The sequence below is a fragment of the Nerophis ophidion genome, unplaced genomic scaffold (genome assembly GCF_033978795.1).
Source record: "Nerophis ophidion isolate RoL-2023_Sa unplaced genomic scaffold, RoL_Noph_v1.0 HiC_scaffold_73, whole genome shotgun sequence".
Lineage (NCBI taxonomy): Eukaryota > Metazoa > Chordata > Actinopteri > Syngnathiformes > Syngnathidae > Nerophis > Nerophis ophidion.
This window is the reverse complement of record NW_026906995.1, coordinates 237,194-261,633: the sequence shown is the minus strand read 5'-3', so window position 1 is coordinate 261,633 and position 24,440 is coordinate 237,194. Positions and strand designations below refer to the sequence as shown.

At 23.3% G+C, this 24,440-nt stretch overlaps 1 protein-coding gene across 1 annotated transcript; it reads right to left on the bottom strand.

Moving 5' to 3' along the window:
* Window positions 1-17,665: 17,665 nt before the first annotated feature.
* LOC133547146 (uncharacterized) lies at window positions 17,666-20,657 on the bottom strand (the record flags this gene model as incomplete). Its single annotated transcript, XM_061892972.1, is given in 2 exon segments — window positions 17,666-17,695; window positions 17,697-20,657. Coding segments are annotated over 2 exon segments (2,991 nt in total), but the record flags the coding sequence as incomplete, so codon positions are not given.
* Window positions 20,658-24,440: the final 3,783 nt, after the last annotated feature.

Below are 24,440 nucleotides of genomic sequence, written 5' to 3'. Positions count from 1 at the left end.
TTAATATTAATACACTAAACATGTATTTAATATTTATACACTAAACATGTATTTAATAGTCGTACACTAAACATGTAGTTATTATTTATACACTAAATATGTATTTAATATTAATACAGTAAACATGTATTAAATATTTATACACTAAACATGTATTTAATATTAATACAAAAACATGTATTTAAGTTTAATAAACTAAACATATATTTGATATTAATACACTAAACATGTATTTAATATTTATACACAAACATGTATTTAATATTCATACACTAAACATGTATTTAATATTCATACATTAAACATGTATTTAATATTCATACACTAAACATGTATTTAATATTAATACACTGAACATGTATTTAATAATCATATACCAAACATATATGTAATTATATACTAATCATATATTTAATATTCATACAGTAAACATGTATTTATTATCCTCTAAATAAGGCACACTTGGAAATAATGAATTTCTTTATGTGTGCAGTTGCGGCAGAAGTCCACAGGAGGGCACAAATTCTCTCTTAATATGCCCGGTCCTCTCCGTCTCTCTCTCTCTCTCTTTTTCCTTTTTTTTTGTTTCTTTTATTTTTTTTTTTACATAAGTTTGGTTACTCATACACTTATATTTATACACTAAACATGTATTTAATATTAATACACTAAACATGTATTTAATATTTATACACTAAACATGTATTTAATATTAATACAAAAACATGTATTTAATTTAATAAACTAAACATGTATTTAATATTTATACACTAAACATGTATTTAATATTTTTACACTAAACATGTAGTTATTATTCATACACTAAACATGTATTTAATATTAATACACTAAACATGTATTTAACATTCATACACTAAACATGTTTTAATATTAATACACTAAACAAGTATTTGATATTTATACACTAAACATGTATTTAATATTAATACAAAAACATGTATTTAATTTTAATACACTAAACATATATTTAATATTAATACACTAAACATGTATTTAACATTCATACACTAAACATGTATTTAATATTAATACAAAAACATGTATTTAATTTTAATACACTAAACATATATTTAATATTAATACACTAAACATGTATTTAACATTTATACACTAAACATGTTTTAATATTAAGACACTAAACATGTATTTAACATTTATACACTAAACATGTATTTAACATTTATACACTAAACATGTTTTAATATTAATACACTAAACATGTATTTAATATTAATACACTAAACAAGTATTTAATATTTATACACTAAACATGTATTTAATATTAATACAAAAACATGTATTTAATTTTAATACACTAAACATATATTTAATATTAATACACTAAACATGTCTTTAACATTCATACACTAAACATGTATTTAATATTAATACAAAAACATGTATTTAATTTTAATACACTAAACATATATTTAATATTAATACACTAAGCATGTATTTAACATTTATACACTAAACATGTTTTTAATATTAATACACTAAACATGTATTTAATATTAATAAAAAAACATGTATTTAATTTTAATAAACTAAACATTTAATATTAATACACTAAACATGTATTTAATATTCATACACTAAACATGTATTTAATATTAATACACTAAACCTGTATTTAATATTTATACACTAAAAATGTATTTAATATTAATACACTAAACATGTATTTAATATTTATACACAAAACATGTATTTAATATTAATACACTAAATATGTATTTATTATATATCCACTAAACATGTATTTAATATTCATAAACTAAACATGTATTTAATATGCATACACTAAACGTGTATTTAATATTCATACACTAAACATGTATTTAATATTAATACAAAAACATGTATTTAAGTTTAATAAACTAAACATATATTTAATATTAATACACTAAATATGTATTTAATATGCATACAGTAAACATGTATTGAATATTCATACACTAAACATGTATTTAATATTCATACACTAAACATGTATTTAATATCCATACAATAAACATGTAGTTATTATTCTTACACTTAATATGTATTTAATATTAATACAAAAACATGTATTTATTTTTATTAAACTAAACATATATTTAATATTTATACACTAAACATGTATTTAATATTAATACAAAAACATGTATTTAATTTTAATACTCTAAACATACATTTAATATTAATACACTAAACATGTATTTAACAATCATACACTAAACATGTATTTAACATTTATACACTAAACATGTTTTTAATATTAATACACTAAACATGTATTTAATATTAATACAAAAACATGTATTTAATTTTAATAAACTAAACATTTAATATTAATACACTAAACATGTATTTAATATTCATACACTAAACATGTAGTTATTATTCATACACTAAACATGTATTTAATATTAATACACTAAACCTGTATTTAATATTTATACACTAAACATGTATTTAATATTAATACACTAAACATGTATTTAATATTTATACACTAAACATGTATTTAATATTAATACACTAAAGATGTATTTATTATATATCCACTAAACATGTATTTAATATTCATACACTAAACATGTATTTAATATTCTTACACTAAACGTGTATTTAATATTCATATTTTAAACATGTATTTAATATTTATACACTAAACATGTATTTAATATTCATACACTAAACATGTAGTTAGTATTCATACACTAAACATGTATTTAACATTAATACACTAAACATGTAGTTAATATTAATACACTAAACATGTATTTAATATTAATACAGAAAAATGTATTTAATTGTAATAAACTAAATATATATTTAATATTAATACACTAAACATGTATTTAATATTCATAAACTAAAAATGTATTTAATATTAATACACTAAACATGTATTTAATATTAATACACTAAACATGTATTTAATATTTATACAGTAAACATGTATTGAATATTCATACACTAAACATGTATTTAATATGCATACGCTAAACATGTATTTAATATTCATACACTAAACATGTATTTAATATTAATACACTAAACATGTATTTAATATTCATACACTAAACATGTATTTAATATTCATACATTAAACATGTATTTAATTTTAATAAACTAAACATATATTTAATATTATTACACTAAACATGTATTTAATATTAATACACTAAACATGTATTTAATAATTATACACTAAAATGGAATTTAATAATAGACTAAACATGTATTTAATATTCTCACACTAAACTTGTATTTAATATTCATACACTAAACATGGATTTAATATTCATACACTAAACATGTAGTTATTATTCATACACTAAACATGTATTTAATATTAATACACTAAACATGTATTTAATATTTATAAACTAAACATGTATTTAATATTTATACACTAAACATGTATTTAATATTAATACAAAAACATGTATTTAATTTTAATAAACTAAATATAAATTTAATATTAATACACTAAACATGTATTTAATATTCATAAACTAAACAATATTTATATACTAAACATGTATTTAATATTCATACACTAAACATGTAGTTATTATTCATACACTAAACATGTATTTCATATTAATACACTAAACCTGTATTTAATATTTATACACTAAACATGTAGTTATTATTCATACACTAAACATGTATTTAATATTAATACACTAAACATGTATTTAATATTTATAAACTAAACATGTATTTAATATTCATACACTAAACATGTATTTTATATTAATTAACTGAACATGTATTTAATATTAATACACTAAACATGTATTTAATATGTATACACTAAACATGTATTTAATATTCATACACTAAACATGTATTTAATATTAATACACTAAACATGTATTTAATATTTATACACTAAACATGTATTTAATATTAATACAAAACATGTATTTAATTTTAATAAACTAAATTTATATTTAATATTAATACACTAAACATGTATTTAATATTTATACACTAAACATGTATTTAATATTAATACAAAAACATGTATTTAATTTTAATACACTAAATAAAAATTTAATATTAATACACTAAACATGTATTTAATATTCATAAACTAAACAATATTTATACACTAAACCTGTATTTAATATTTACAAACTAAACATGTATTTAATATTAATACACTAAACATGTATTTAATATTTATACACTAAACATGTATTTAATATTTATACACTAAATATGTATTTATTATATATCCACTAGACATGTATTTAATATTCATAAACTAAACATGTATTTAATATTCATACACTAAACATGTATTTAATATTAATACAAAAACATGTATTTAAGTTTAATAAACTAAACATATATTTAATATTAATACACTAAACATGTATTTAATATGTATACATTAAACATGTATTTAATATTCATACACTAAACATGTATTTAATATTTATACACTAAACATGTATTTAATATTCATACACTAAACATGTATTTAATATTAATACGCTGATTATGTATTTAATAATCATATACTAAATGTATATGTAATTATACACTAATCATATATTTAATTTTCATACAGTAAACATGTATTTAATATTTATACACTAAACATGTATTTAATATTCATACACTAAACATGTATTTAATATTAATACACTGAACATGTATTTAATATTAATACACTAAACATGTATTTAATATTTATACACTAAACATGTATTTAATATTCATACACTAAACATGTATTTAATATTAATACACTAAACATGTATTTAATATTTATACACTAAACATGTATTTAATATTAATACAAAACATGTATTTAATTTTAATAAACTAAATTTATATTTAATATTAATACACTAAACATGTATTTAATATTCATAAACTAAACATGTATTTAACATTTATACACTAAACATGTATTTAATATTCATACACTAAACATGTAGTTATTATTTATACACTAAACATGTATTTAATATTAATACATAAAACCTGTAGTTATTATTCATACACTAAACATGTATTTAATATTAATACACTAAACCTGTATTTAATATTTATACACATAACATGTATTTAATATTAATACAAAAACATGTATTTAATTTTAATAAACTAAACATATATTTAATATTAATACACAAAACATGTATTTAATATTTATACACCAAACATGTATTTAATATTCATACACTAAACATGTATTTAATATTTATACACTAAACATGTATTTAATATTCATACACTAAACATGTATTTAATATTAATACACTGAACATGTATTTAATAATCATATACCAAACATATATGTAATTATATACTAATCATATATTTAATGTTCATACAGTAAACAGGTATTTATTATCCTCTAAATAAGGCACACTTGGAAATAATGAATTTCTTTATGTGTGCAGTTGCGGCAGAAGTCCACAGGAGGGCGCACGTTCCCTCTTAATATGCCCGGTCCTCTCCGTCTCTCTCGCTCTCTTTTTCCTTTTTTTTTGTTTCTTTTATTTTTTTTTTACATAAGTTTGGTTTCTCATACACTTATATTTATACACTAAACATGTATTTAATATTAATACGCTGAACTTGTATTTAATATTTATAAACTAAACATGTATTTAATATTTATACACTAAACATGTATTTAATATTAATACACTAAACATGTATTTAATATTAATACACTAAACATGTATTTAACATTAATACACTAAACATGTATTTAATATTAATACACTGATCATGTATTTAATATTAATACAAAAACATGTATTTAATTTTAATAAACTAAACATATATTTAATATTAATACACTAAACATGTATTTAATATTCATACACTAAACATGTATTTAATATTCATACACTAAACATGTATTTAATATTAATACACTAAACATGTATTTAATATTAATACAAAAACATGTATTTAATTTTAATAAACTAAACATATATTTAATATTAATACACTAAACATGTATTTAATATTCATACACTAAACATGTATTTAATATTCATACACTAAACATGTATTTAATATTAATACACTAAACATGTATTTAATATTAATACAAAAACATGTATTTAATTTTAATAAACTAAACATATATTTAATATTAATACACTAAACATGTATTTAACATTTATACATTAAACATGTATTTAATATTAATACACTAAACATGTATTTAATATTTATACACTAAACATGTATTTAATTTTAATACAACAACATGTATTTAATTTTAATAAACTAAACATATATTTAATATTTATACACTAAACATGTATTTAATATTCATAAACTAAACAATATTTATACACTAAACCTGTATTTAATGTTTATAAACTAAACATGTAGTTATTATTCATACACTAAACATGTATTTAATATTAATACACTAAACATGTATTTAATATTTATGAACTAAACATGTATTTAATATTTATACACTAATCATGTATTTAATATTAATACACTAATCATGTATTTAACATTTATACACTAAATATGTATTTAATATTTATACACTTAACATGTATTTAATATTTATACACGAAACATGTATTTAATATTTATACACTAAACATGTATTTAATATTCATACATTAAAATGTATTTAATATTCATACACTAAACATGTATTTAATATTCATACATTAAACATGTATTTAATATTCATACACTAAACATGTATTTAATATTCGTACACGAAACATGTATTTAATATTTATACACTAAACATGTATTTAATATTCATATTTAAACATGTATTTAATATTCATACACTAAACATGTATTTAATATTTATAAACTAAACATGTATTTAATATTCATACACTAAACATGTATTTAATATTCATACACTAAACATGTATTTAATATTCATACACTAAACATGTATTTGATATTAATACACTGAACATGTATTTAATAATCATATACCAAACATATATGTAATTATATACTAATCATATATTTAATGTTCATACAGTAAACAGGTATTTATTATCCTCTAAATAAGGCACACTTGGAAATAATGAATTTCTTTATGTGTGCAGTTGCGGCAGAAGTCCACAGGAGGGCGCACGTTCCCTCTTAATATGCCCGGTCCTCTCCGTCTCTCTCGCTCTCTTTTTCCTTTTTTTTTGTTTCTTTTATTTTTTTTTTACATAAGTTTGGTTTCTCATACACTTATATTTATACACTAAACATGTATTTAATATTAATACGCTGAACTTGTATTTAATATTTATAAACTAAACATGTATTTAATATTTATACACTAAACATGTATTTAATATTAATACACTAAACATGTATTTAATATTAATACACTAAACATGTATTTAACATTAATACACTAAACATGTATTTAATATTAATACACTGATCATGTATTTAATATTAATACAAAAACATGTATTTAATTTTAATAAACTAAACATATATTTAATATTAATACACTAAACATGTATTTAATATTCATACACTAAACATGTATTTAATATTCATACACTAAACATGTATTTAATATTAATACACTAAACATGTATTTAATATTAATACAAAAACATGTATTTAATTTTAATAAACTAAACATATATTTAATATTAATACACTAAACATGTATTTAATATTCATACACTAAACATGTATTTAATATTCATACACTAAACATGTATTTAATATTAATACACTAAACATGTATTTAATATTAATACAAAAACATGTATTTAATTTTAATAAACTAAACATATATTTAATATTAATACACTAAACATGTATTTAACATTTATACATTAAACATGTATTTAATATTAATACACTAAACATGTATTTAATATTTATACACTAAACATGTATTTAATTTTAATACAACAACATGTATTTAATTTTAATAAACTAAACATATATTTAATATTTATACACTAAACATGTATTTAATATTCATAAACTAAACAATATTTATACACTAAACCTGTATTTAATGTTTATAAACTAAACATGTAGTTATTATTCATACACTAAACATGTATTTAATATTAATACACTAAACATGTATTTAATATTTATGAACTAAACATGTATTTAATATTTATACACTAATCATGTATTTAATATTAATACACTAATCATGTATTTAACATTTATACACTAAATATGTATTTAATATTTATACACTTAACATGTATTTAATATTTATACACGAAACATGTATTTAATATTTATACACTAAACATGTATTTAATATTCATACATTAAAATGTATTTAATATTCATACACTAAACATGTATTTAATATTCATACATTAAACATGTATTTAATATTCATACACTAAACATGTATTTAATATTCGTACACGAAACATGTATTTAATATTTATACACTAAACATGTATTTAATATTCATATTTAAACATGTATTTAATATTCATACACTAAACATGTATTTAATATTTATAAACTAAACATGTATTTAATATTCATACACTAAACATGTATTTAATATTCATACACTAAACATGTATTTAATATTCATACACTAAACATGTATTTGATATTAATACACTGAACATGTATTTAATAATCATATACCAAACATATATGTAATTATATACTAATCATATATTTAATATTCATACAGTAAACTTGTATTTATTATCCTCTAAATAAGGCACACTTGGAAATAATGAATTTCTTTATGTGTGCAGTTGCGGCAGAAGTCCACAGGAGGACGCACGTTCCCTCTTAATATGCCCGGTCCTCTCCGTCTCTCTCTCTCTCTTTTTCCTTTTTTTTTGTTTCTTTTATTTTTTTTTTACATAGGTTTGGTTTCTCATACACTTATATTTATACGCTAAACATGTATTTAATATTAATACACTAAACATGTATTTAATATTTATACACTAAACATGTATTTAATATTTATAAACTAAACATGTATTTAATATTAATACAAAAACATGTATTTAATTTTAATACACTAAACATATATTTAATATTAATACACTAAACATGTATTTAACATTCATACACTGATCATGTATTTAACATTTATACACTAAACATGTTTTTAATATTAATACACTAAACATGTATTTAATATTAATACAAAAACATGTATTTAATTTTAATAAACCAAACATTTAATATGAATACACTAAACATGTATTTAATATTCATACACTAAACATGTAGTTATTATTTATACACTAAACATGTATTTAATATTTATACACTAAACATGTACCCCGCCTTCCGCCCGATTGTAGCTGAGATAGGCGCCAGCGCCCCCCGCGACCCCAAAAGGGAATAAGCGGTAGAAAATGGATGGATGGATGGATGTATTTAATATTTTTACACTAAGCGTGTATTCAATATTTATACACTAAACATGTATTTTATATTAATACACTAAACATGTAGTTATTATTCATACACTAAACATGTATTTAATATTAATACACTAAACATGCATTTAATATTTATACACTAAACATGTATTTAATATTAATACAAAAACATGTATTTAATTTTAATAAACTAAATATATATTTAATATTAATACACTAAACATGTATTTAATATTAATACACTAAACATGTATTTAATAATTATACACTAAAATGGAATTTAATAATAGACTAAACATGTATTTAATATTTTCACACTAAACTTGTATTTAATATTCATACACTAAACATGTATTTAATATTCATACACTAAACATGTAGTTATTATTCATACACTAAACATGTATTTAATATTAATACACTAAACATGTATTTAATATTTATAAACTAAACATGTATTTAATATTTATACACTAAACATGTATTTAATATTCATAAACTAAACAATATTTATACACTAAACATTTATTTAATATTCATACACTAAACAGGTAGTTATTATTCATACACTAAACATGTATTTCATATTAATACACTAAACCTGTATTTAATATTTATACACTAAACATGTAGTTATTATTCATACACTAAACATGTATTTAATATTAATACACTAAACATGTATTTAATATTTATACACTAAACATGTATTTAATATTAATACAAAAACATGTATCTAATTTTAATAAACTAAATATAAATTTAATATTAATACACTAAACATGTATTTAATATTCATAAACTAAACAATATTTATACACTAAAAATGTATTTAATAGTCATACACTAAACATGTATTTAATATTAATACACTAAACATGTATTTAATATTTATACACTAAACATGTATTTAATATTAATACAAAAACATGTATTTAATTTTAATAAACTAAATATAGATTTAATATTAATACACTAAACATGTATTTAATATTCATAAACTAAACAATATTTATACACTAAACATGTATTTAATATTCATACAATAAACATGTAGTTATTATTCATACACTAAACATGTATTTAATATTTATACACTAAACATGTATTTAATATTTATACACTAAACATGTATTTATTATATCCACTAAACATGTATTTAATATTCATAAACTAAACATGTATTTAATATTCATACACTAAAGGTGTATTTAATATTCATACACTAAACATGTATTTAATATTAATACAAAAACATGTATTCAAGTTTAATAAACTAAACATATATTTAATATTAATACACTAAACATGTATTTAATATGTATACAGTAAACATGTATTGAATATTCATACACTAAACATGTATTTAATATTCATGCACTAAACATGTATTTAATATTAATACACTAAACATGTATTTAATATTTATACACTAAACATGTATTTAATATTAATACAAAAACATGTATTTAATTTTAATAAACTAAACATATATTTAATATTTATACACTAAACATATATTTAACATTTATACACTAAACATGAATTTAATATTAATACACTAAACATGTATTTGAGATTTATACACTTAACAAGTATTTAATATTAATACAAAAACATGTATTTAATTTTAATAAACTAAACATATATTTAATATTATTACACTAAAGATGTATTTAATATTCATACACTAAACATGTATTTAATATTCATACACTAAAAATTTAGTTATTATTTATACACTAAACATGTATTTAATATCAATACACTAAACATGTATTTAATATTAATACACTAAACATGTATTTAATATTAATACACTAAACATGTATTTAATATTTATACACTAAACATGTATTTAATATTCATACATTAAACATGTATTTAATATTCATACACTAAACATGTATTTAATATTCATACATTAAACATGTATTTAATATTTATACACTAAACATGTATTTAATATTCATACACAAAACTTGTATTTAATATTTATACACTACACATGTATTTAATATTCATACATTAAACATGTATGTAATATTCATACACTAAACATGTATTTAATATTTATACACTAAACATGTATTTAATATTCATACACTAAACATGTATTTAATATTCATACACTAAACATGTATTTAATATTAATACACTGATTATGTATTTAATAATTATATACTTAAAGTATATGTAATTATACACTAATCATATATTCAATTTTCATACACTAAACATGTATTTAATATTTATACACTAAACATGTATTTAATATTCATACACTAAACATGTATTTAATATTAATACACTGAACATGTATTTAATATTAATACACTACACATGTATTTAATATTTATACACTAAACATGTAGTTATTATTCATATACTAAACATGCATTTAATATTAATACACTAAACATGTAGTTATTATTCATACACTAAACATGTATTTAATATTAATACACTAAACATGTATTTAATATTTATACACTAAACATGTATTTAATATTAATACAAAAACATGTATTTAATTTTAATAAACTAAATATATATTTAATATTAATACACTAAACATGTATTTTATATTCATACACTAAACATGTATTTAATATTTATAAACTAAACATGTATTTAATATTTATACACTAAACATGTATTTAATATTAATACAAAAAACATGTATTTAATTTTAATAAACTAAATATAAATTTAATATTAATACACTAAACATGTATTTAATATTCATAAACTAAACAATATTTATACACTAAACATGTATTTAATATTCATACACTAAACATGTAGTTATTATTCATACACTAAACATGTATTTAATATTAATACACTAAACCTGTATTTAATATTCATACACTAAACATGTATTTAATATTTATACACTAAACATGTATTTAATATTAATACAAAAACATATATTTAATTTTAATAAACTAAATATAAATGTAATATTAATACACTAAACATGTATTTAATATTCATACACTAAACATGTATTTAATATTCATACACTAAACATGTATTTAATATTAATACACTGAACATGTATTTAATAATCATATACCAAACATATATGTAATTATATACTAATCATATTTTTAATATTCATACAGTAAACAGGTATTTATTATCCTCTAAATAAGGCACACTTGGAAATAATGATTTTCTTTATGTGTGCAGTTGCGGCAGAAGTCCACAGGAGGGCGCACGTTCCCTCTTAATATGCCCGGTCCTCTCCGTCTCTCTCGCTCTCTTTTTCCTTTTTTTTTGTTTCTTTTATTTTTTTTTACATAAGTTTGGTTTCTCATACACTTATATTTATACACTAAACATGTATTTAATATTAATACACTGAACATGTATTTAATATTTATAAACTAAACATGTATTTAATATTTATACACTAAACATGTATTTAATATTAATACACTAAACATGTATTTAATATTAATACACTAAACATGTATTTAATATTTTTACACTAAACGTGTATTTAATATTCATACACCAAAAGTGTATTTAATATTAATACACTAAACATGTGTTTAATATTCATAAACTAAATATATATTTAATATTAATACATTAAACATGTATTTAATATTAATACACTAAACATGTATTTAATATTTTTACACTAAACATGTATTTAATATTCATACACTAAACATGTATTTAATATTCATACACTAAACATGTATTTAATATTAATACAAAAACATGTATTTAATTGTAATTATCTAAATATATATTTAACATTTATACACTAAACATGTATTTAATATTCATACACTAAACATGTAGTTATTATTCATACACTAAACATGTATTTAATATTAATACACTAAACATGTATTTAATATTAATACACTAAACATGTATTTAATATTTATACAGTAAACATGTATTTAATACTAATACAAAAACATGTATTTAATTTTAATAAACTAAACATATATTTAATATTCATACACTAAACATGTATTTAATATTCATACACTAAACATGTATTTAATATTAATACACTAAACATGTATTTAATATTTATACACTAAACATGTATTTAATATTAATACAAAAACATGTATTTAATTTTAATAAACTAAACATATATTTAATATTATTACACTAAACATGTATTTAATATTTATACACTGAACATGTATTTAATATTCATACACTAAACATTTAGTTATTATTCATACACTAAACATGTATTTAATATTAATACACTAAACATGTATTTAATATTAATACACTAAACATGTATTTAATATTTATACACTAATCATGTATTTAACATTAATACACTAATCATGTATTTAATATTCATACACTAAATATGTATTTGATATTCATACACTTATCATGTATTTAATATTTATACACTAAATATGTATTTAATATTCATACATTAAAAATGTATTTAATATTCATACACTAAACATGTATTTAATATTCATACATTAAACATGTATTTAATATTTATACACTAAACATGTATTTAATATTCGTACACGAAACATGTATTTAATATTTATACACTAAACATGTATTTAATATTCATACATTAAACATGTATTTAATATTCATACACTAAACATGTATTTAATATTTATACACTAAACATGTATTTAATATTCATACACTCAACATGTATTTAATATTTATACACTAAACATGTATTTAATATTTATACACTAAATATGTATTTAATATTCATACACTAAACATGTATTTAATATTAATAAACTGAACATGTATTTAATAATCATATACTAAACGTATATGTAATCATATACTAATCATATATTTAATATTCATTTAGTAAACATGTATTTATTATCCTCTAAATAAGGCACACTTGGAAATAATGAATTTCTTTATGCGTGCAGTTGCTGCAGAAGTCCACAGGAGGGCGCACGTTCCCTCTTAATAAGTCCGGTCCTCTCCGTCTCTCTATCTCTCTTTTTCCTTTTTTTTTGTTTCTTTTTTTTTTTTTTACATAAATTGGCCCTAGTGTGTGAATGTGAGTGTGAATGTTGTCTGTCTATCTGTGTTGGCCCTGCGATGAGGTGGCGACTTGTCCAGGGTGTACCCCGCGGCAGAAAATGGATGGATGGATGGATGGAAGTTTCTCATACACTTATATTTATACACTAAACATGTATTTAATATTAATACACTAAACATGTATTTAATATTTATACACTAAACATGTATTTAATATTAATACAAAAACATGTATTTAATTTTAATAAACCAAACATATATTTAATATTCATACCCTAAAAATGTATTTAACATTTATACACTAAACATGTATTTAATATTAATACACTAAACATGTATTTAATATTAATACACTAAACATGTATTTAATATTAATAAACTGAACATGTATTTAATAATCATATACTAAACGTATATGTAATCATATACTAATCATATATTTAATATTCATTTAGTAAACATGTATTTATTATCCTCTAAATAAGGCACACTTGGAAATAATGAATTTCTTTATGCGTGCAGTTGCTGCAGAAGTCCACAGGAGGGCGCACGTTCCCTCTTAATAAGTCCGGTCCTCTCCGTCTCTCTATCTCTCTTTTTCCTTTTTTTTTGTTTCTTTTTTTTTTTTTTACATAAATTGGCCCTAGTGTGTGAATGTGAGTGTGAATGTTGTCTGTCTATCTGTGTTGGCCCTGCGATGAGGTGGCGACTTGTCCAGGGTGTACCCCGCGGCAGAAAATGGATGGATGGATGGATGGAAGTTTCTCATACACTTATATTTATACACTAAACATGTATTTAATATTAATACACTAAACATGTATTTAATATTTATACACTAAACATGTATTTAATATTAATACAAAAACATGTATTTAATTTTAATAAACCAAACATATATTTAATATTCATACCCTAAAAATGTATTTAACATTTATACACTAAACATGTATTTAATATTAATACACTAAACATGTATTTAATATTAATACACTAAACATGTATTTAATATTAATACAAAAACATGTATTTAATTTTAATAAACTAAACATATATTTAATATTAATACACTAAACATATATTTAATATTAATACAAAAACATGTATTTAATTTTAATAAACTAAACACATATTTAATATTAATACACTAAACATGTATTAAATATTCATACACTAAACATGTATTTAATATTCATTCAATAAACATGTAGTTATTATTCTTACACTTAATATGTATTTAATAGTAATACAAAAACATGTATTTAATTTTAATAAACTAAACATATATTTAATATTAATACACTAAACATGGATTTAATATTGTTACACTAAACGTGTATTTACTATTTATACACTAAAAGTGTATTTAATATTAATACACTAAACATGTATTTAATATTAATACATTAAACATGTATTTAATATTTATACACTAAACATGTATTTAATATTCAAACACTAAACATGTATTTAATATTAATACACTAAACATGTATTTAATATTTATACACTAGACATGTATTTAATATTAATACAAAACATGTATTTAATTTTAATAAACTAAATATATATTTAATATTAATACACTAAACATGTATTTAATATTCATAAACTAAACATGTATTTAACATTTATACACTAAACATGTATTTAATATTTATACACTAAACCTGTAGTTATTATTCATAGACTAAACATGTATTTAATATTAATACATTAAACCTGTATTTAATATTTATACACTAAACATGTATTTAATATTCATACACTAAACATGTATTTAATATTAATACACTAAACATGTATTTAATATTTATACACTAAACATGTATTTAATATTAATACAAAACATGTATTTAATTTTAATAAACTAAACATATATTTAATATTCATACACTAAACATGTATTTAATATTCATACACTAAACATGTATTTAATATTAATACACTAAACATGTATTTAATATTTATACACTAAACATGTATTTAATATTAATACAAAAACATGTATTTAATTTTAATAAACCAAACATATATTTAATATTCATACCCTAAAAATGTATTTAACATTTATACACTAAACATGTATTTAATATTAATACACTAAACATGTATTTAATATTAATACACTAAACATGTATTTAATATTAATACAAAAACATGTATTTAATTTTAATAAACTAAACATATATTTAATATTAATACACTAAACATATATTTAATATTAATACAAAAACATGTATTTAATTTTAATAAACTAAACACATATTTAATATTAATACACTAAACATGTATTAAATATTCATACACTAAACATGTATTTAATATTCATTCAATAAACATGTAGTTATTATTCTTACACTTAATATGTATTTAATAGTAATACAAAAACATGTATTTAATTTTAAGAAACTAAACATATATTTAATATTAATACACTAAACATGGATTTAATATTGTTACACTAAACGTGTATTTACTATTTATACACTAAAAGTGTATTTAATATTAATACACTAAACATGTATTTAATATTAATACATTAAACATGTATTTAATATTTATACACTAAACATGTATTTAATATTCAAACACTAAACATGTATTTAATATTAATACACTAAACATGTATTTAATATTTATACACTAAACATGTATTTAATATTAATACAAAACATGTATTTAATTTTAATAAACTAAATATATATTTAATATTAATACACTAAACATGTATTTAATATTCATAAACTAAACATGTATTTAACATTTATACACTAAACATGTATTTAATATTTATACACTAAACCTGTAGTTATTATTCATAGACTAAACATGTATTTAATATTAATACACTAAACATCTAGTTATTATTCATACACTAAACATGTATTTAATATTTATACACTAAACATGTATTTAATATTAATACACTAAATATGTATTTATTATATATCCACTAAACATGTATTTAATATTCATAAACTAAATATATATTTAATATTAATACATTAAACATGTATTTAATATTAATACACTAAACATGTATTTAATATTTTTACACTAAACATGTATTTAATATTCATAAACTAAACATGTATTTAACATTTATACACTTTTTAAATACACCAATGGTGCAACTGGACACATCCTCAGTGATGTAACCTAGGATCACAGGGGGTTTCGGGTCTTTCAACAATCAGACCCCCTCCCCTAGGCGACCCAGCCAGGGTTGATCAGGCCCCAGCCTGTGTCCAGGTAGCGCTACTGCCCTACATGCCACGCCTCTCCCCTCCTGATCCACAGCCACCTTGATGCCACTTCTGCTGCATCTGTGACTAACTTCATGGCCCTTTGCTGGCTGGCCCCTGTGATGCCAAGCATTCTGTAGGCCCTGCAGAGAGATTTGCCCACAAACCCTCGACACCCCACTTCAACCGGCCGGCACATCGCTCGCCACCCATTGCTCCGACACTCCTCCACAAGCTGAGAGTACTTTGCACTCTTCCTCTCATTGGCCTCCTCCATACGGTCCTCCCAAGGCACTGTGAGCTCCAAGAGGATTACCTGCTTGGAGGCCACTGAGGTGAGCACAATATCTGGCCTTAGTGTTGTTTTAGCAACCACGTCAGGGAACTTCAACTGCTTTCCCAGATCAACTGACAGCTCCCAGTCGCGTGCTGTTGCCAACAGGCCAGACGAGGTGTTCCGGGCAGCCGGTGTTGACTTCTCCCCAGCTCTGATGAAAGCAGTACTCTTCACTGGGCGGAGGCTCTTGCTGTGACTGACTCCCCTGCAGATGGCATCAGCTATGGCCTTCAGGACCTGGTCATGTCGCCAGCGGTACCGCCCTTCACCCAGGGCTTTTGGACAACAGCTTAGGATGTGCTCCAAGGTTCCTCTCCTCTGGCAGAGGGGGCACCCTGGTGTCTCCACCTTTCCCCAGGTGAAGAGGTTGGATGGACTTGGCAGCACATCGTAGACCGCCTGGATCAAGAACTTTATTCGATGGGGTTCGGCTTTCCAGAGCTCGGTCCATGTGACCTTACGCTCTGATACTTGTTCCCATCTCGTCCAGGCGCCCTGTTGCCGCATTCCCGCCATCTGGCAGGCTCGCCTTTCCTCAACTCCTGCTCGCACTTCCTCGAGGATCAGTGACCTCTTCTCTTTCCCCTGCGCCTTGTCATAGCGAGGTGTTCTTCTGCTACCTAAGCCAGATCTCCCCTGCGCCACTGTTCCCACCAAAACCTTTTGCCGTAGCCTTGCCTCTGCAACATCCACAGCCTCGACAGCTCTCCACTTCCGCCCCGTCCTGACTTCAATCCCAGCCTGTGCAACCTTTGGGTCACTGGACTCCCGATACTGTAGGAGCTCCCTGGACCGTGTCACCATAAACTCCTCGCTCAGGCTGCTGATGGGGAGCTTCAGTTTGTTGTTATGCCCGTATAGAGCAATGCTGCTCAGGCTTCGCGGCAGTCCTAGCCACCTGCGCAGGAACCTACTGACCCTCATCTCAAAGCCTTCCACCGTTGAAATGGGGACTTCGTACACCATGAGGGGCCAGAGGATCCGAGGGAGAATCCCGTGCTGGTAAATCCAGGCCTTGAACTTGCCAGGAAGGCCAGACTTATCCACCACGGTCAGCCAGGTCTCCAGGTCTTGGTTGGTCGATCTTGTGGAGGCTGCGTCTCTCAGGCTGCAATTAAACACCTTTCCCAAGCTCTTCACAGGTTCCTCGGTGAGTGATGGTATTTTGGTGGTGCCAAGTGAGAAGCAGAACTTGCCAGTAACCTTTCCTTTCTTTAGCACTAGGACCCTCGACTTGGCCGGCTTGAAGTTCATGCGAGCCCAGGAAATCACCTCCTGAAGGCCATTCAAGATCCACCTGCAACCTGGGACGGATGTAGTGGTCACTGTCAGGTCGTCCATGAAGGCTCGGATGGGTGGCTGCCGGACTCCAGACCTGGAGAGGGGACCTCTGCACTGAACTTCCGCAGACTTCACCAGCATGTTCATGGCGAGCGCAAAGAGGATGACTGAGATCGTACAGCCAGTGATGATCCCCTTTTCAAGCCTGTGCCAGTCGGAGGTTGTTTTTCCGGAGGAGACTCTTAGATGGAAGTTGGCATAGTAGTCCAGAATGAGGTCTCTGAACTTCTTTGGAATGTGATGCCGATTCAGTGCCTCTTCGACCAGCTTGTGGGGTATGGATCCATAGGCATTTTCGAGGTCCAGCCACAGAACAGCCAGGTCCCCCTTATTCTCCCTGGCTTCCCTGATGAGCTGAGTGACCACGCCTGTGTGCTCCAGACATCCAGATACCTCTGGGATCCCTCCTTTCTGGACCGATGTATCAATGTAGGAGTTCTTCAGGAGGTAGTCTGTCAGTCGCCTGGCCATGAGGCTGAAGAAGATCTTCCCTTCAACACTCAGCAACGAGATGGTTCGGAACTGATTGATGTTCTTAGACTTCTCCTCCTTTGGGATCCACACACCCTCTGCCTGTCTCCACTGGTCTGCTACCTTGCCCCTCCTCCAGATCACCTTCAAGATTCTCCAGAGTCTGTGGAGTAGTCTTGGACAGTTCTTATAGACCTTATAAGGTACTCCACTGGGCCCTGGAGCAGAGCTCGTCCTTGCCCTGCGGACCACCTGCTGGATTTCCTTCCAGCCGGGCTCTTTCCCATCGAAGTCAAGCGTTGGTGTTGGTGGATTGATCAAGGACCTGCAGGGGCCTAGGTCTTGTTCTCTGCATCCATCGCTGTAAATTTGCTTGAGGTGGTGGTCGACCTCAGCTTTGGAGCAGGCCAGTCTACCGCTTCGCTTCTGTCCTAGCAGCTGTTTTGTGACTCCAAAGGGATTCGCCAGAAAGGCAGCTCTCCTCCTGGACCTTTCCTTCCTCCTCCTCCTATGCCACTCCGCTCTCCTCAAGGTTATTAGCTTCTTGCGGATTATACAACGTAGTTCCGCAAGAGGCCCCCTATCCTCTTCACGTGCAACCTTGAACTGCTGTCTTAAACACTTCAGTTCCTGCCTGAGCTGATGGATTTTACTCGCTCTATTGTTCATGATGTAGGGGGGCTTCGCTGCCCGCTTCTCCTCGAGTCCAAACCTCTCTGCAGCGAGGCTGATGATGATCGTGGTCATCGTCTTGAGGCGTCGATCAGCGTCCCCTTTGGCTGTTGTTTCCAAGATGGTATCAGCATCTTCATCAAACTGGAGCCACTCTACACTAAACATGTATTTAATATTCATACACTAAACATGTAGTTATTATTTATACACTAAACATGTATTTAATATTAATACACTAAACCTGTAGTTATTATTCATACCCTAAACATGTATTTAATATTAATACACTAAACCTGTATTTAATATTTATACACATAACATGTATTTAATATTAATACAAAAACATGTATTTAATTTTAATAAACTAAACATATATTTAATATTAATACACAAAACATGTATTTAATATTTATACACCAAACATGTATTTAATATTCATACACTAAACATGTATTTAATATTTATACACTAAACATGTATTTAATATTCATACACTAAACATGTATTTAATATTAATACACTGAACATGTATTTAATAATCATATACCAAACATATATGTAATTATATACTAATCATATATTTAATATTCATACAGTAAACAGGTATTTATTATCCTCTAAATAAGGCACACTTGGAAATAATGAATTTCTTTATGTGTGCAGTTGCGGCAGAAGTCCACAGGAGGGCGCACGTTCCCTCTTAATATGCCCGGTCCTCTCCGTCTCTCTCGCTCTCTTTTTCCTTTTTTTTTGTTTCTTTTATTTTTTTTTTACATAAGTTTGGTTTCTCATACACTTATATTTATACACTAAACATGTATTTAATATTAATACGCTGAACTTGTATTTAATATTTATAAACTAAACATGTATTTAATATTTATACACTAAACATGTATTTAATATTAATACACTAAACATGTATTTAATATTAATACACTAAACATGTATTTAACATTAATACACTAAACAAGTATTTAATATTAATACACTGATCATGTATTTAATATTAATACAAAAACATGTATTTAATTTTAATAAACTAAACATATATTTAATATTAATACACTAAACATGTATTTAATATTCATACACTAAACATGTATTTAATATTCATACACTAAACATGTATTTAATATTCTTACACTAAACATGTATTTAATATTAATACAAAAACATGTATTTAATTTTAATAAACTAAACATATATTTAATATTAATACACTAAACATGTATTTAATATTCATACACTAAACATGTATTTAATATTCATACACTAAACATGTATTTAATATTAATACACTAAACATGTATTTAATATTAATACAAAAACATGTATTTAATTTTAATAAACTAAACATATATTTAATATTAATACACTAAACATGTATTTAACATTTATACATTAAACATGTATTTAATATTAATACACTAAACATGTATTTAATATTTATACACTAAACATGTATTTAATTTTAATACAAAAACATGTATTTAATTTTAATAAACTAAACATATATTTAATATTTATACACTAAACATGTATTTAATATTCATAAACTAAACAATATTTATACACTAAACCTGTATTTAATATTTATAAACTAAACATGTAGTTATTATTCATACACTAAACATGTATTTAATATTAATACACTAAACATGTATTTAATATTTATGAACTAAACATGTATTTAATATTTATACACTAATCATGTATTTAATATTAATACACTAATCATGTATTTAACATTCATACACTAAATATGTATTTAATATTTATACACTTAACATGTATTTAATATTTATACACGAAACATGTATTTAATATTTATACACTAAACATGTATTTAATATTCATACATTAAAAATGTATTTAATATTCATACACTAAACATGTATTTAATATTCATACATTAAACATGTATTTAATATTCATACACTAAACATGTATTTAATATTCGTACACGAAACATGTATTTAATATTCATACACTAAACATGTATTTAATATTCATACACAAACATGTATTTAATATTCATACACTAAACATGTATTTAATATTCATACACTAAACATGTATTTAATATTCATACACTAAACATGTATTTGATATTAATACACTGAACATGTATTTAATAATCATATACCAAACATATATGTAATTATATACTAATCATATATTTAATATTCATACAGTAAACTTGTATTTATTATCCTCTAAATAAGGCACACTTGGAAATAATGAATTTCTTTATGTGTGCAGTTGCGGCAGAAGTCCACAGGAGGACGCACGTTCCCTCTTAATATGCCCGGTCCTCTCCGTCTCTCTCTCTCTCTTTTTCCTTTTTTTTGTTTCTTTTATTTTTTTTTTACATAGGTTTGGTTTCTCATACACTTATATTTATACGCTAAACATGTATTTAATATTAATACACTAAACATGTATTTAATATTTATACACTAAACATGTATTTAATATTTATAAACTAAACATGTATTTAATATTAATACAAAAACATGTATTTAATTTTAATACACTAAACATATATTTAATATTAATACACTAAACATGTATTTAACATTCATACACTAAACATGTATTTAACATTTATACACTAAACATGTTTTTAATATTAATACACTAAACATGTATTTAATATTAATACAAAAACATGTATTTAATTTTAATAAACCAAACATTTAATATGAATACACTAAACATGTATTTAATATTCATACACTAAACATGTAGTTATTATTTATACACTAAACATGTATTTAATATTTATACACTAAACATGTACCCCGCCTTCCGCCCGATTGTAGCTGAGATAGGCGCCAGCGCCCCCCGCGACCCCAAAAGGGAATAAGCGGTAGAAAATGGATGGATGGATGGATGTATTTAATATTTTTACACTAAGCGTGTATTCAATATTTATACACTAAACATGTATTTTATATTAATACACTAAACATGTAGTTATTATTCATACACTAAACATGTATTTAATATTAATACACTAAACATGCATTTAATATTTATACACTAAACATGTATTTAATATTAATACAAAAACATGTATTTAATTTTAATAAACTAAATATATATTTAATATTAATACACTAAACATGTATTTAATATTAATACACTAAACATGTATTTAATAATTATACACTAAAATGGAATTTAATAATAGACTAAACATGTATTTAATATTTTCACACTAAACTTGTATTTAATATTCATACACTAAACATGTATTTAATATTCATACACTAAACATGTAGTTATTATTCATACACTAAACATGTATTTAATATTAATACACTAAACATGTATTTAATATTTATAAACTAAACATGTATTTAATATTTATACACTAAACATGTATTTAATATTCATAAACTAAACAATATTTATACACTAAACATGTATTTAATATTCATACACTAAACAGGTAGTTATTATTCATACACTAAACATGTATTTCATATTAATACACTAAACCTGTATTTAATATTTATACACTAAACATGTAGTTGTTATTCATACACTAAACATGTATTTAATATTAATACACTAAACATGTATTTAATATTTATACACTAAACATGTATTTAATATTAATACAAAAACATGTATCTAATTTTAATAAACTAAATATAAATTTAATATTAATACACTAAACATGTATTTAATATTCATAAACTAAACAATATTTATACACTAAAAATGTATTTAATAGTCATACACTAAACATGTATTTAATATTAATACACTAAACATGTATTTAATATTTATACACTAAACATGTATTTAATATTAATACAAAAACATGTATTTAATTTTAATAAACTAAATATAAATTTAATATTAATACACTAAACATGTATTTAATATTCATAAACTAAACAATATTTATACACTAAACATGTATTTAATATT